This window comes from Helicoverpa armigera, chromosome 26 (assembly GCF_030705265.1).
Source record: "Helicoverpa armigera isolate CAAS_96S chromosome 26, ASM3070526v1, whole genome shotgun sequence".
In the NCBI taxonomy this organism is placed as follows: Eukaryota; Metazoa; Arthropoda; class Insecta; order Lepidoptera; family Noctuidae; genus Helicoverpa; species Helicoverpa armigera.
The window spans coordinates 4,845,839-4,860,253 of record NC_087145.1 but is presented as its reverse complement, the minus strand read 5'-3'; the positions used below and the strand labels follow the sequence as shown (position 1 = coordinate 4,860,253).

The window sequence follows — 14,415 nt, the reverse complement described above, 5'->3', positions numbered from 1 at the left end:
TTAGATCATTGGTCGTCATTTTATTATCTTTTTTCACAGCAAATAAGCAAAAAGATAAGAGTACTCTTTAATCTCGGCAAAACTTAGTTTAAAGTCTGAGCATGTTCATTTCCTATGGTCTTCATTGGTCTAGTGGTCATCGGCAACTACTTCGCAAGGGGTCTCGGGTTCAATTCCCGAGTCGGGCCGAAATTGCTTGTTGCTTTTCGACAAACAGGTAAAAGAAAAAGAGACACCTTTCTATTTTATAAAATATTTTTTTATTACGCTAGAATAACAATTTTATTATAATGCTTACATTTACCTACTTACCGATAAATTATTAAATACACACAAATACATCTATTTCACTTCCTAACTTTCCTATTGACCTTTCCGTAGATTTCGGGGAAGGCCTCCTTGCAATATGGGAGGCTGTCCCTCACTTTGTCGTAAAGTGTGTGATCGAACATGGCACGGAACTCCTCTCTAGTAGTGAATGTGTCAACGTAGAGCATCGCTAGAAGCCATCGTAGTCGTAGGTACAAAGGGACAGGGATATAGGGACAGAAAAAGCGACTTTTTTATACTATGTAGTGATATTTTTATTGAGCTAGCAACTAGGTAGTAACAATTTTATTATAACGCTTATATTTACCTACTTATCTAACATACATTTATTTCACTTTCTAACTTTCCTATTGACCTTCCCATAGATTTCGGGGAAGGCCTCCTTGCAATACGGGAGGCTATCCCTCACTTTGTCATAGAGTGTGTGGTCGAACATGGCACGGAACTCCTCGCGGGTGGTGAATGTGTCAGCATAGAGCATCTGGAAGCCGTCGTAGTCGTACAAAGGGACATAAGGATATAGGGACAGAAAAAGCGACATTTTTATACTATGTAGTAATATTTTAATTGAGCTAGTAACTAGCTAGTCACAATTTTATTATAACGCCTATATTTACCTACTTAACTAAATACACAAATACATATTCACTTCCTAACTTTCCTATTGACCTTCCCATAGATTTCGGGGAAGGCCTCCTTACAATACGGGAGGCTGTCCCTCACTTTGTCATAGAGTGTGTGATCGAACATGGCACGGAACTCCTCTCTAGTGGTGAATGTGTCTGCATAGAGCATCTGGAAGCCGTCGTGTTGGGAGACGAAGGCTTCGATGCTGCGGGTTGATCGGACCTGAAAATTGAGTTTTAGTTGAGGTATTTATATAAGTTATTAGAAAAAAGCCGTCATAGTAAAAATGGTCTGTATTGATATAATCTTTGATATAAAGGAGGATACGACTGTCAGAAATATAATACTTATTGAGTTAGGTTAGGTAAAGTATTTTTCCATTATATTTCCCAAAATTACCGTCAGTCAAACTTCGTAGTAGTCTATCGTCCATACCCATTGTAAAGTAAATGCACACACAACGTTTCAGCCCAAAGATAAAAAAAAACGTAGGCCTGGCGGTAGCTGGCTCTTGGGCTATTACCAGCAATGGCAGTCATAAAATATCCCATAGTGGAGTGGTCCCATAATTATCAATATAAAGAAAATAAGGCCAAACTCGATGTAGCTCCTATCAACCGTTGAAGACTTGTTGACTTTATACACAACAAAGTGAAAATAATGACTCCTCTAAGAATAAATTAAACTAAACTTTATTTCAAGGTACTTACAGTTTCATATCCCTTAGCTTTAGGCACTCCATACACGCCGATATCTACAAACATCTGTGAGTCTGCTTTCGTCTTGATCTTCAGCTGTCCCGGGTCGTTGAACACTTTGAAAGGACATAGCCAGATAGGGTACACCTGGTCAAGAAAAGAAATTATGTTAATTAGTGAAACTTGAAACTTTGTCTAGGAATAACCCTGACCCTTTAACCCTGGCCTTTTATAAAATCCTCTACGTACTTGTACTACTTTCTAGACTCAGTAGCGGCGTAAGGGGGGGGCGGAGGGGGCGGTCCGCCCCGGGTACCACGTCTCGGGGGGTGCCATCTCGGTCGGCACATATCTGCACGACCAGGTTGGCACGGGCAGAAGGGACAAGTCACTGAGGGTGCCATCCTAATCCGAAAGCCTAGGTTCACTACTAGTCACTGCACACTATTCAAATTTTAAACAAAACTACAACAGTGCATACGCAACACGTCGAGAGGGGTGCCAGTCCGGCTGTCACCCCTCTCTTTCTTGTTTATTTTAGTTTTTACCTGATCACTTTAATTAATTTCTCAAAGTTATAAAAAAATCCTTCCTTTTTTCCTTCCTTTTTGATTTATTCTGCGCTCTTTGAGTCCTCAATCTAACAAAAAGTTAAAGCACCGAAGTAGCAAAAACAACTGACGCTCTACGCTGCCGATTTTTTTCAAACTTGAGTACTTTTGTGTTCCAAGACTCAAAAATTTCGCGCTCGCTGCGCTCGCGCCTTTCACATATCAGTGACTTTTTTATAATTTCTTTTGGTATCAAAAATCATATATTTCATGCTCGCTACGCTCGCGGCTTCTTCTCTTTGCTGTGTTTTTTTTCACACTTGTCCGGGTACTTTTGTGCCCCCAAAACTAAAAAATTTCGCGCTCGCTACGCTCGCGACTTATTCGCTCTCCGGTTTTTTTTTACCCATTTTGGTACTTTTCTGTTCCAAAACTCAAAAATTTCGCGCTCGCTGCGCTCGCGGGTTTTTCACTTGACGCGGGCATTATATTAAGTCTAGCAAAAAGCACCTTAATGATTTCTACACGATTTATAAGTACTTTCATTTAAAATTTTGGTCCGTGATCATATTTTGTTGTTTTTGGGGGGCACTCAATAAGTAGTCCGCCCCGGGTGCCACCCGATGCTACGCAGCCACTGTCTAGACTCACTTACAATGATTAAAGCTTATGCTCACCGACAACATAAACTTAAATTTTCTTGTAGCAAATGATTACTATGAACTAAGAAAACATTATGAGGTTATCAGGTTTTTTTTTTTTTTTTAACGGTACTGATGACTACTTTCCTATTTCTAAATCTCGCTGTATACTGTATGATCTGAAGGTTCTAAGATTAATCTTTTCCCAAATTCGCCAGACGGCCTCCGTTCAGTTAATAACGAGAATGCATTTTGGCACATAGTTTAACCAGCAAAGATGTTCCCTCCTGAATAAAATACGTCCAAATCCTACAGCCCACTTACTTCAATCTCTTTATGGAAGACATCAATGGCCTTCTCCAGGTGTTCGACAGGAACTAACATGTCTTGGATGACATGAGCCTTGTCATACAGCTTGGTGACGGCTTCTGGCTGCGTCAGTTTCAGCAGAGAGACTTCCGGAGGCATCAGCCAGCCCAGCAAGTAGCGGAATATCCAGTGGTTGCCGAACGGGATGATGTCCTGAAAAGGGGGAACTTTTATGGTATTTTTTTTTTGTATCTAGAGGATTTGGAAGATTTTTTGGTATAGTTGGCGCCAAACTTAAGGGGATTGCTTCGCTGCGTAGAAACCTTTTTTTAGGTACCTCACAGTAGACAACCAAGGGAGGCGCGAGGGTTTTGCCTCTATCAAGTCCTTTAAAATTCACTAGATAGAAGACAGCAGAGAATATTACAATGCCATGTTAAGGCAACGATGCATGACCGGACAGATCTGGCGGATAACTTCTGTTTTTCTGTCTGTCTGTTTTTCGTTCATCTTATTTAGGCACAATTCCGGCTATTATGTAGTTACATGAATTTTCCACTTCATTTGAATTAAGCTTGCTTGAATAAACTCACCTGCAATTCCCAGAAGAAGCTCCTAGTATGCCTATGATAGTAGTCCCGGAGTGGGATGTAGTCTACTGCGGTTCGGTTGTTCATGAGATGACGTTCCACTTGCTTGAAGAACCACTCCGCATACCAGTTGCCGATGGGGTTGTACTATAATATACAAAAATATATTAAAAAAAAATATCATTTTGAACTTCAGTCATTTTAAATATCACTTAATATAAACGTCAGTTTTCTTACTGTTTACATAAAAAAATCATAATATATCTACAGTTGTTTTAAAAAAGTGACATTATGTTAACGATGAACGTGGGTCTTAGCATTACTTGTCGAACGTGGGTCTTAGTATGGATAATAATACCTCTCCATCATCCCCGATCTCATCAACCATGTCTCCCGTCATGAGGACTCCTGACTCCTTGGTGTACAGCAGGGCTTCTATGAACTGATGTGGCTTGGCCTTCACAGACTCTTCGATGAAATGGTGTGACAATTCCGACAGTTTGTTGTATGGACGATATTCGAGACGGATGTATCTAGTCGAAAAGAATGGGTTTTTTGAAGAAATATGTAATAATCTCAGTGACACTGGTCGGATTTAAAAATAAAAAATAGTTTTAGATAGCGTTATTGATGAAGGCTACACAGGCTACTTTTATGCGGCTTCGCAAAGTGGTTCCCACGGGACGTGGGTGAAATCGATGGCAATAGCCAATTTGTCATAACTTTATATATAATGCTTTTAGGGAAAACAAATGAACTGGTTTGGTTTTTAATTTGCAATGATACATAAATGACTGACGAAGATAAAATAAAAATAGGTACATCACGAAGATAGCTTGGGTTTGAGTTAAAATTAAATAAGATGTTGAATTACTTTTTAGCCGGAACAATTTTGATGGTAGCTGAAGTCAGGAAACCAAGCGTGCCATACGACCAGGGCACTGCGTAGAACAGGTCAGGGTTCTCATCCTGCAAATAATAATTTATAGACAATTAGAGCCAATTGAATACTGGCAGCATACATGAGCCAGGTAGTTTCAATTTTAACAAAATTACTCATGATATGATAGAATCTAATAAAGTTGTTTTTGAACAAGATTTTAGAAGGCCAAGAGTGGATCTTCCACCAATCCAGATGGTATTACTTGACACGACACTGCAGCTAAATTTCTTCTTCTATTACTTCGTGTGCATTAGTTTTAAGTTGTTTATTAAATATGTAGGTATATGATTAGTATATGATTTAATGTTATGATATGTATAGAATTTTCCATGAGCCTTAGATACCTGATTTAAATAAATAAAAAACCGAGTATAGAAGTATCCGTGTGAGTGAGAAGATGTCTCACAAACAAAAACCAACTCGTACATACTACCACAGATTACTATAATAGTTACGCTACCACTACTAAATTTCAAGAACATTTTTAAATCTGTTGCTCTTACCATGCTTTAGAGTACCAGCATCTTACCTTACTACACGTGACCACAGATCCATCAGCGAGCACCAGCTCATACTTGGTACAGAAGTGCTGGAACAGCCCATAGATGTGGGAAGACGACTCGACTCCTGTGCCCATCACCAGCCCGCCTACTGTCAGCTGGTCTAACTCTGGAACTACTGCTAGAGCTAAGCCGAGAGGTTCTAGCGTTCGGGACAGTTGGCCCATTGTGACTAGAGGCTCGCATCGGACTGTCTGAAAATAGAGGATTTTTGCTTATATACTAAAAGATATATGTTTTGCAGGATCGAGTTATGATATTTTAGCACATTTTTAATTACTCATACTCAATTCTTTATTGCATACCATAATGTAGGTTTAGGTAATTAAGTGTAAGGTAATGGAGAGACCATTTTTATTAAATAAATAGTGGAGCAACTACTGATGAATATGTCTCAAAAATATGTCTCAATTATAATAATCGCACATTCAAACAAAATCACCTATAACGGTTTAGTAGTTATCCATGATAAAGCAAGCGGATTAAAGTTTCAAAATAAATGGTGATTTTATTCTACACCAACACAAACAATTTGAATCGACGCAAATGCTTGAATTTTATTGGTTTTATAACTGTAAACGGTTTTGAGTGTTCAGAATTGAATTTCAGATTTTCGAATATTTTATCAAGCTGAGAGAAATAAGGTAGGTTTTAATGCAAAGTTGGTTACACTATGCTGCGATACCCTGTTAAATAAACTGGCTATCTATATTTCGATGAATCTTTTATTAAAATGCTGAAAATCATTTTTCTTGAACACGCTTATCTATGGAAATACTGGTTTTGGCTGATTTTGAAAATTCCTTCAAAGTTAGATAGCCTGCAGAAGTTGAAGCATAGTAGGAGAAAGTACATACCATATTCTTAGTATCAACTTCGAGGACATCGACGAGGTTGACTTTGATATTCGTGAAGGTTTTCTTGTACATGCCCTGACGGAAGGACATGGCCTGCCACGCCGGGCGAGCCGTGCACAGCTGTGTGCTGCGGTCTCCTGACAGCCAGGCTTTTACCTGGAATCAGGAAGTTGTGGAAATAAGTGGTAGTTTCCAAGTAGCAGTACAGATTTCGAAGCTTACCAAGAATATCCTAAACCTGAATTGACTGGCTAATTAACTCTTTTATGGGAAATCATCAAATGAGTGCAGCGGGAGGAGTCAGACTCTTACGGACTAAAACATGGTCATGTGCCCTTTATGTACCAGGGCCGTGGTAACTCTTTGGCACAATTGCCCAGCCCACCATAATGATACCCTAGACTTAAGAATACTACTGCTGTCAGTAATTCTTAGCAATCCTGGTGATCAAACCTTATCCTTTCTTTGATGAGAAACTCCGCCTAAGTCGCAGCGAGTTATCGTTGCAATTTGTCATTGCTGGGTTTAGTCACCGCGATTAGACGCTTCAATGTGACTTTGCTTTGTTATGTTACTTTGTTGTGACTTTGTTATATTATCTTAATGCAATTACGTACTTTCTTACTTTCTAGACGTAAGGCTGCGGTCAAACCAAACTGACTGTCAGCCGCCGAATGTCAGCGTCTATGCATATTACGCATAGGTAACGAAACGTGAACGAAAAAGATAATATGTAAGTATGGAAATACAATAAACTGCGTAACGTTCGCTCACATTCGGCGCCTGACAATCAGTTTGGTTTGAATTAACACAGCCTATGGGTTGGGTTCTATCTTTACATTTTTTTTAGGTAGATGTCTATGTATATTTTATTAAGGTGAACCCCAAACTCACCTGTCTCTGCACATCCTTAACTTTCTTGTCATGGAACTTGGGCGCGCTGTTCAGCTTGAAGACCACATAGTTCCTGAAGGTAGACCAGACCTTCCAGAGCATGGAGATGGGCAGCAACGCCACCAGCACCACGATCCAGCGGTGTTCCACCAGGATGTACTCCAATAACGTCTCCGTTTGAACGGTGGTCATCGTGATTTTGAACTGAAGAATTTAGGAAAAAAGGGAGGATATTAAAAGTCATAAGGATAAGCTTTATTTGCAAGATAAACAATTTAATTGTAAAGTGTTGATCGATAAAATTTATTTCCTTTTTATATTTTTTGTCTTTTCCACCAATGGTCTTTATTGGGACCTACGATATAACCATGGAACCTATTTGACATACAAATGGTTTTGTGAATAGCATTTCGGATGGTCCGAAACTTGTCGAAAAAAAGAGGGCTCAGTCATTGTCGTTACGCTACTTACTACAATGTTGCTATCTAAGGACACAATTTGGAATGACATCAATGACCTGATATGTTGTAAATTAGACGTTTTCGATTAAAATTCCGATAACATTCCTATCAATGTTGCAGGTGTTTGTTATATTATCAAATTAGGAATTACGGATTAGTATTTAATTACGTAGGCTACATCTTACGGATGCATGACCAAATTTTTTTTAGTTAACAAAATGCCAAAAATAAATTAAAGCTTGTTTAAATATCTAATCTGATCTAGGTACCTAATAGGTTTTGTTACTTAAATGATTTTGGAAACGGTTTAATTCATGGATAACAATTCCATCGCTGACGTCTGGGAGCGTATCAAAAAGGCTACAAACTCTACAACTCTACAAGATCATTACCTCCCTGGATCGCTCTGATAGTAGATAGTATGTCTAGAAAGTTCATCCCCGTACCCAAGAGGCTGGCAATAGCTAGCCGCTACCACGCAAACAGTCGACAACGATGATGGGAATGAACTTTTTGATGCTTTTTAGTTTAAGTTTTATTCTAATTATTTACTAGGACAGATTTTTTTATATTTTACTATAAATATGTAAATATCTTTTAGCGTTAACATAAAATATTGGAAAACATTCTTTTACGTTTCACGGGTAATTTCGATGTATACAAATTTATTATATGAAGGCATATTGTAAGGTTACGTAGCTTAAAAAATAATTAACTATTTCCTACCCATTATCTATTAAGTAAGTACCATTAATAAATGTATTAAAATGAATCAAAATGACAGCTCCCAGAAATGAAAGGATCGTATATTCTTTAGGCCCTAATTTAGCACTGTGGGTACCTCTGTCCCAGCCCAGGGTCAAGTCGACAAGGACTACTCTACTTCATAAATGATTTTTAGGGTTCCGTACCCAAAGGGTAAAACGGGACCCTATTGTTTTCGCTCCTCTGTCCGTCCGTCCGTCTGTCACCAGGCTGTATTTCAAGAACCGTGATAGTTAGAGAGTTGAATAGAATAAATATTTTGGGGAACTCCCATATAACAAACGTGATTTTTTTGCTCATTTTTGCTCTGGTACGGAACCCTTCGTGCGCGAGTCCGACTCGCACTTGGCCGGTTTTTTTATATTTTGTGGTCTACTTATTGGCCCAGAAAAAGCCCAGAAGCCCATGCAGTGCCCAGTAACTAGGGTCGCTTTTTTCAGGGCTTCAAAGAAGCTCCCAAAATTCGTATCATAATGATTCATGCAAGTAATAGTTATTTCTGTTTGATCGAGAAATTGAATGTAAACAATGAAAAAAAGATAAGCTGTCTTCTCATTGTTTATGCATGCCAGACAACGTAGCTATAGAATACATAATAGTCTCGTAAGTCCAGAAATCCAAACTTTTTTTTTTGCAAATAAGACGATTTTTAGACAAAATTACGAGTTATTAAGTCTACAGTGACGATAAAACGAGTTTTTACACACAAAGTAGCAGTATAGTAGATTTAAAAATGTTCTTTAATAAGGTCCACGGTCACAGACAACGTACCTACTTAAACGTCAGTTATGTTAAAATAACTGATAATTATTAACTATACATTTTCGAAGAAAACAGTTTTTTTAAGACTCTCAAACTTTAATTTATACTTTTGTGAAAAATAATGCATGTGATAGGTACTACGCGAAACGTTAACAATTGAAACCCAATTAAGCTCATTAAGAGGAATGGCAAGGTTGAGTCACAAAATACATAGGTACAGAAGTCAATCTCATGTATGTACTTCACTTTTCATGCCTAAACTCGGCGGTCGCGCTAGGGTTGTCAACTTTTTTATGCGCATAAAACTAACGTACTCGTATCTAATTATTTATTTATTGTTGAAAATAAAACAGGAAAAATGAAATATAAACCAATAATAATAAAATATTTGATGTGGCATAGGTACAAGAGGTTAATAAACACTTTCAACGGAAATTAGTTTGAACGAGATACCGATCTTTTTCAGAAACAAATTTATAATTTTGTTATTCAGACGTATATACCATAAAACACTATGTAAAACAAAGTACCTCTTTACTTGCGAACAATTTTTTTTGTATGTAGGTAATTGGTTGGTACAGTCCCTAATCTAAGCTTGCTTCTACCTACAGAAACCTTGAATGCGAGTCCGACTCGCACTTGACCGGTTTTATTTCGTCTACCTTACAACATACTCTCGCCATGATCACAAAAATTATTAACTCCTACTACCTAGTAATAATCTTTGAGGGTAGGTTGGCAGGTTCGCCTGGGTCGACACTAGCAAAACTTATTACGGCATTGGGCCAGAGACCGCCGGGGCTTACCTGCCCACCTAATTGTACCTACTGCGTTTATTAAACGAACCATCGAAATATAAGAAAATAAGTAGGTACATTACATACTATAGGTACTTACCCCTCTGAATCAACCGGGGCAGGCTAAAAAACGACAGTTCACTGTTTATTATTGTATTAAAACAACCGTCCACTGAACAGTTACAATACGACATTTTTGTTATTACTTTTTCTTTTGTTATTAAAATTAAAAATCAAATTACAGTTAGATATCACAACGCGTGCACATTTATCTACCTTGTGTGTGCCGCGCGTATCTCAAGAAAACGGCAGCCGCGCTCGCACTGTTTTGAGTTGTTTTGAGACAGCGCGTCTGTGAACACGCACACATAGACACCTATGTCTGCGTGACTCGAACGCGCTTTGTATGTAGATTGACTTCTGTACCTATGTATTTTGTGGTTGAGTTAAATAAACACAACAAACAATAGACTATCGAGAGACATTAAATTCCTTTTTTTTGTTCTCCTTGAACACTAAATAAACAACATAAATATACCGGTATGTTGGTATCATTACCACCCATTAGTAAACACACCATCATCTTATATTTAATCAATATTTTTGTACAAACCTGAGAGGCATTACCTCTTTTCCCTAACACTGATTTATAAAACTCTCGCAGCTAAGAAAATCATAAAGTAAATTAGCCCTTTTGTTACATAAAAATTGCTTTTCTCACACACCTTAAATTTATTATTTTTTAAATATCACAGCGCGGAGTCCGCATCACCTGAGAACCGGCGGCAAACTGAATTTCAAGGGCAAAAATATTACATTAGGCCAGCGAACTGGCTACGAAAGAACGAAAATAAACCTTATGCCCTTGAGACAGAATCTAAATTTATTTAAATCGAAAATAACACATGTTTTTTTGATTATTGTTCTGAGTATATATTTGAATTAGGTAGCTAAATCAAATGTTATCAACTTAAAGATTGTTGTTATCTTTGTTAATCCGGAATGCGTAATGATTTTGGTTGCTAAGCCTCTTAATAGTAAAAGATAATAACTCATTAGCAATCCAAAAACGTCATTGTTTTTACGGAATGACGATGACAGATAGTGCAAATGTGCGGGAAGAGAGACTGCAGTGCACGAGGTCCCAGTTTCGATTCACGGCTCGGGCCTAAACCTATTCGTTATAATATTTTCCTAGTGTTTTACCAATCTACATCTATGTATCCAAAATATAACTTTAATGTTGTTTTTTTTACCTCACATTTAGGTTTATTTAGTTAAAAGACTTAATTTTTTAATGAATTAAGTTTTTGGTAATTTCTATACCTATATCTATCTTTAGGTATAGGAATTTTTATAAGTATTTTTTTATTATCTTCTCTATAGGAATAGGACTGGAGAAGACAATAAAAAAAATAAGAGACTGGCACTCTATTGATATTCTTTAATAGGAACTCCCTCGTGCAAAGACATAAGACAACTCAGGCAAGATAATAATCTTATCCCAAATCTCAATCCTGCTATTTCATAATAATCTAAGATACCATTATTTTTTCAAGTATCATGACAGATAAGCATTTTCTAGAAATAAAACACATTAGATATTGGCAGTAAATTTTAATATCACAAAATTCTTATAAATATAGCATATTATAACTTGGTTTACTTAGGTACAATATCACTCTTTTAACCGTAACCAACAGAAAAAATACAATGTTGATTATGAAATACCTATAATACAGGAAAAAAACAATTCACCATGTTTGTCTTTAAATTGGTCACAATTTACTTTTGGTAGATCCTTCGTGTTTGACGGCTATCACAGTATCTTTCTTGACCACTGGTACTCTAGGAACGGAAATGATAAGCAAGCCATCAGCTGTCAACCTAGACTGAACTCCCTCCATCCGACACCCCTCAGGCACTTGGAACCTCCTCATGAACTGCCGAGCAATATAACCATAATTGTCTTGCTTTTCCTCATGTTTCCCCTCAACGACTACGAAGCCGTCAGCTGTTTTCACCGATATTTCCTCGGGGGCATAGTCCTTCACCTGTATAACTAATTCGTACTTATCATCCTCCTTTTTGACGACGTTCTCTTGCTTCCAAGGGAAGCCGCCCAACCAATCGATTGAGCGGAGCAGTGTGTCGTCCCCAAACATGGGAGGTGTTTGTATCGTCGGCAATTGAAGCATTACGACTGTTTATTCTAGAAATGTCATCAATAACTCTACGTTCACTACGCAGTTGCCACTACGGCTAACGCGCGCGTTGACCCACTTTCCGTGTATAACTAAACCTGTTTTGTTAGTTAGTTCGTCAAAGTTAAGTATAGATGGCGCTATTTTGCTTATCTTTAAATTAGTTTTCTGTGGTCAGAATTAAGTTGCGTGGCGGCAAAAGTTCAAGTCTTCATTTTGTAAACTTACTTTTTAGATATTGTTTGTACTATCATTACATTATTTAAAGTAAACTAAGCTAACGTAAGTCTAATACTTACAATATTTTGTGTTTAGTTTTAATAGTAAACATCTTAACATGTGTAGGCACAGATAAATAATTTCACAACTTTTTAATCATGACATAGCCAAGGTCGACCTAAGATTTGATTAAATTCTAGTCTGTATTTGGATATATTTAGAACACATTAACCTTGTTTGTGACGAAATAGGTAAGCAACCTATACTGAAGCAACATGTGCCTATTTCTAATATTTTTCAGGATGACATTAATTTTGGTCAAAGGTTACAAAGATCGATGTTAGATCATATCATCATCGGACTTTCACACTGTTTAGGATTTGAGTTAACATTTTAACGTAATGTTTATCTTTTTATTGCTAAATTGTGTGATTTATAATTTGATATACGATTTGTAAATAATTATAAAACGTATAATAACTGCAATCTAATAATTATTGCATATTTTGTTTTCAACATTACTTGTTCATTTCGATGTAAGTATGAAAATAATGTTTATAAGTAAACGTACCTTAGTTAACTGCGATTTTCAGCTTATTGTAAGGCTATTTTGTCTGTTACAAACTTATAATTAGGTATATAGACTTAAATTAATTTCTATCTACAATTTTAAAATAGTAACAATGATGTTTAGCTATGTTAAGTTTCAATATATTGTGTAAAGTCATATCTATCAGTAATGCAAACATTTTCAGCAGTATATAAACACAGCAACTACTGTTAAAATAAGATAACTACACAAGTAGTTCCTTGAACGTTTTTTATTAAATGTCACAACTGATAACCAGATAACTACCTATTTATTTCGGCAAGCATATTTTCATTTCAGATACTATCAAAATGTCATCAAAAGTAGCTATAGTTACAGGATCCAATAAAGGTCTCGGATTCTCCATCGTGAAACAACTTTGTGAAAACTATAAAGGAAAAGTTTATTTAACATCGCGGGACGAAAATTGGGGAAGGAAGGCATGTGAAGACATAAGAAAATTACTTTTGAATCCCATTTCATTAAGTTTTCATCAACTAGACGTTACAGATAAAGAAAGTGTGAAAAAGTTTGTGAAAAATATCCGTGATAAAAATGAAGAAGTCGAAATATTAATAAACAACGCTGGCATTCTATTTTTAAAAGACGCGCCAGAATCTAACATCGTTCAAGCGGAACAGACTATCGCCGTAAACTTCACCGCATTGGTAGATTTCACTGAGGAAATTCTACCATTTATGAAAAGTGGCGGGAAAATTGTGAACATTACGAGTTCTTCCGCGCATTTGTCGAGGATACCTTCTGAAGAGTTGAGAAAGAGGTTTCTTTCAGAAACTTTGACATTGGAAGAGTTAAGGAATTTAGCTTACAGTTACGTTCAGGATGTGAAGGAAGGTCGAGATATAAGTAAAGGATGGGGGGAGTCACCATACGTTGTGTCCAAAGCTGCAGTCAATGCCTACACCTTTTTGTTACATCGTCGATTACAGGAGAAAGGTACCTAATTTAAATAAATTACTTTATATCATACAAGCGTTAAAATTAACCACAATTTTATCTATAGTGTACACATACATGCGCATTATAGTGTACATTTTTTCTTTTCTGTAGGTAGCTTTCACACATAAGTAGAAACTATTTGTTCCTATCTATCACAGTTTGGAACCGAATTTTAAAACTGTTATTTCTTTGGAACTTGGCCTGAGTGAAACAGATTTCTAATTTTATCTGTTCGAGCCCACTATTTTAGTATTAAAACCTACTCAATTCTTTTGTTTCAGGAATAATAGTTAACTGTATTCACCCTGGGTACGTAATGTCAGACATGACTCGAGGCGCCGGTTCGATTTCCCCGGATGACGCGGCGAGCTTGCCGGTTAAACTAGCCCTGAATCCCTGGAGCGCAGGCCTATACGTGTGGCATAATGGTAGCGAAGTGCCCTGGGACGGGCCAGATCCCCGGGTTTATATTGATGGTAGAAAAGCGTAGAACTCTTACCAAAGAAAATCAGGTCAGATAGAACTATTCGTTATACAATAAAACTTATTATAGGAGTAACTAAATATTGTATGTAGGCTGAATTTTAATTGTTCTACATCCAAAAATATACCTGTTGATCTACTAACATGTTGAATATTATTTTTTTGTATTGTGTAA

The 14,415-nt window shown here is 37.0% G+C and overlaps 3 protein-coding genes across 7 annotated transcripts; 1 reads left to right on the top strand and 2 right to left on the bottom strand.

The window, feature by feature from the left end:
• Nucleotides 1-870: 870 nt before the first annotated feature.
• On the bottom strand, nt 871-10,696 carry LOC110372422 (delta(24)-sterol reductase). 3 transcript variants are annotated; one of them, XM_049849670.2, is made up of 10 exons: nt 10,413-10,696; nt 7,001-7,204; nt 6,107-6,262; nt 5,219-5,443; nt 4,621-4,715; nt 4,105-4,279; nt 3,750-3,893; nt 3,172-3,369; nt 1,668-1,802; nt 871-1,179 (listed from the first exon to the last, which is right to left on the bottom strand). In XM_049849670.2, the coding sequence occupies exons 2-10, from the start codon at nt 7,190-7,192 to the stop codon at nt 976-978; spliced, it is 1,524 nt and encodes a 507-aa protein (XP_049705627.2). In that variant the 5' UTR covers nt 7,193-7,204; nt 10,413-10,696; the 3' UTR covers nt 871-975. The 3 variants fall into 3 exon arrangements, with proteins under 3 accessions (XP_049705627.2, XP_049705625.2, XP_063897944.1); XM_049849668.2 differs by having other exon boundaries at nt 10,511-10,694; XM_064041874.1 differs by lacking the exon at nt 10,413-10,696 and adding an exon at nt 7,472-7,525.
• A 701-nt stretch (nt 10,697-11,397) lies between these two features.
• Nucleotides 11,398-14,389, top strand: LOC110372428 (carbonyl reductase [NADPH] 3). Of its 3 annotated transcripts, none has more exons than XM_049849671.2 (3): nt 11,398-12,271; nt 13,098-13,754; nt 14,039-14,389. In XM_049849671.2, the coding sequence occupies exons 2-3, from the start codon at nt 13,109-13,111 to the stop codon at nt 14,245-14,247; spliced, it is 855 nt and encodes a 284-aa protein (XP_049705628.2). In that variant the 5' UTR covers nt 11,398-12,271; nt 13,098-13,108; the 3' UTR covers nt 14,248-14,389. The 3 variants fall into 3 exon arrangements, with proteins under 3 accessions (XP_049705628.2, XP_021184802.3, XP_049705629.2); XM_021329127.3 differs by having other exon boundaries at nt 11,398-12,459; XM_049849672.2 differs by lacking the exon at nt 11,398-12,271 and adding an exon at nt 12,527-12,744.
• Nucleotides 11,564-11,983, bottom strand: LOC110372429 (protein lethal(2)essential for life). Its single transcript, XM_021329132.3, has one exon. It carries the CDS (start codon nt 11,981-11,983, stop codon nt 11,564-11,566), a length of 420 nt encoding a protein of 139 aa, XP_021184807.2.
• Nucleotides 14,390-14,415: the final 26 nt, after the last annotated feature.

Coding starts and splice junctions, on each gene's coding strand:
- LOC110372422 (XM_064041874.1), bottom strand. CDS start 7,510: ATGTCATTCCAAATTGTGTCCTTAGATAGCAACATTGTA. Junction 7,205..7,471: donor CCTTAGATAGCAACATTGTA/GTAAGTAGCGTA, acceptor TAAATTCTTCAG/TTCAAAATCACGATGACCAC. Junction 1,180..1,667: donor AAGCTAAGGGATATGAAACT/GTAAGTACCTTG, acceptor CTCAATTTTCAG/GTCCGATCAACCCGCAGCAT.
- LOC110372429 (XM_021329132.3), bottom strand. CDS start 11,983: ATGCTTCAATTGCCGACGATACAAACACCTCCCATGTTTGGGGACGAC.
- LOC110372428 (XM_049849671.2), top strand. CDS start 13,109: ATGTCATCAAAAGTAGCTATAGTTACAGGATCCAATAAAGGTCTCGGA. Junction 13,755..14,038: donor TCGTCGATTACAGGAGAAAG/GTACCTAATTTA, acceptor CTTTTGTTTCAG/GAATAATAGTTAACTGTATT.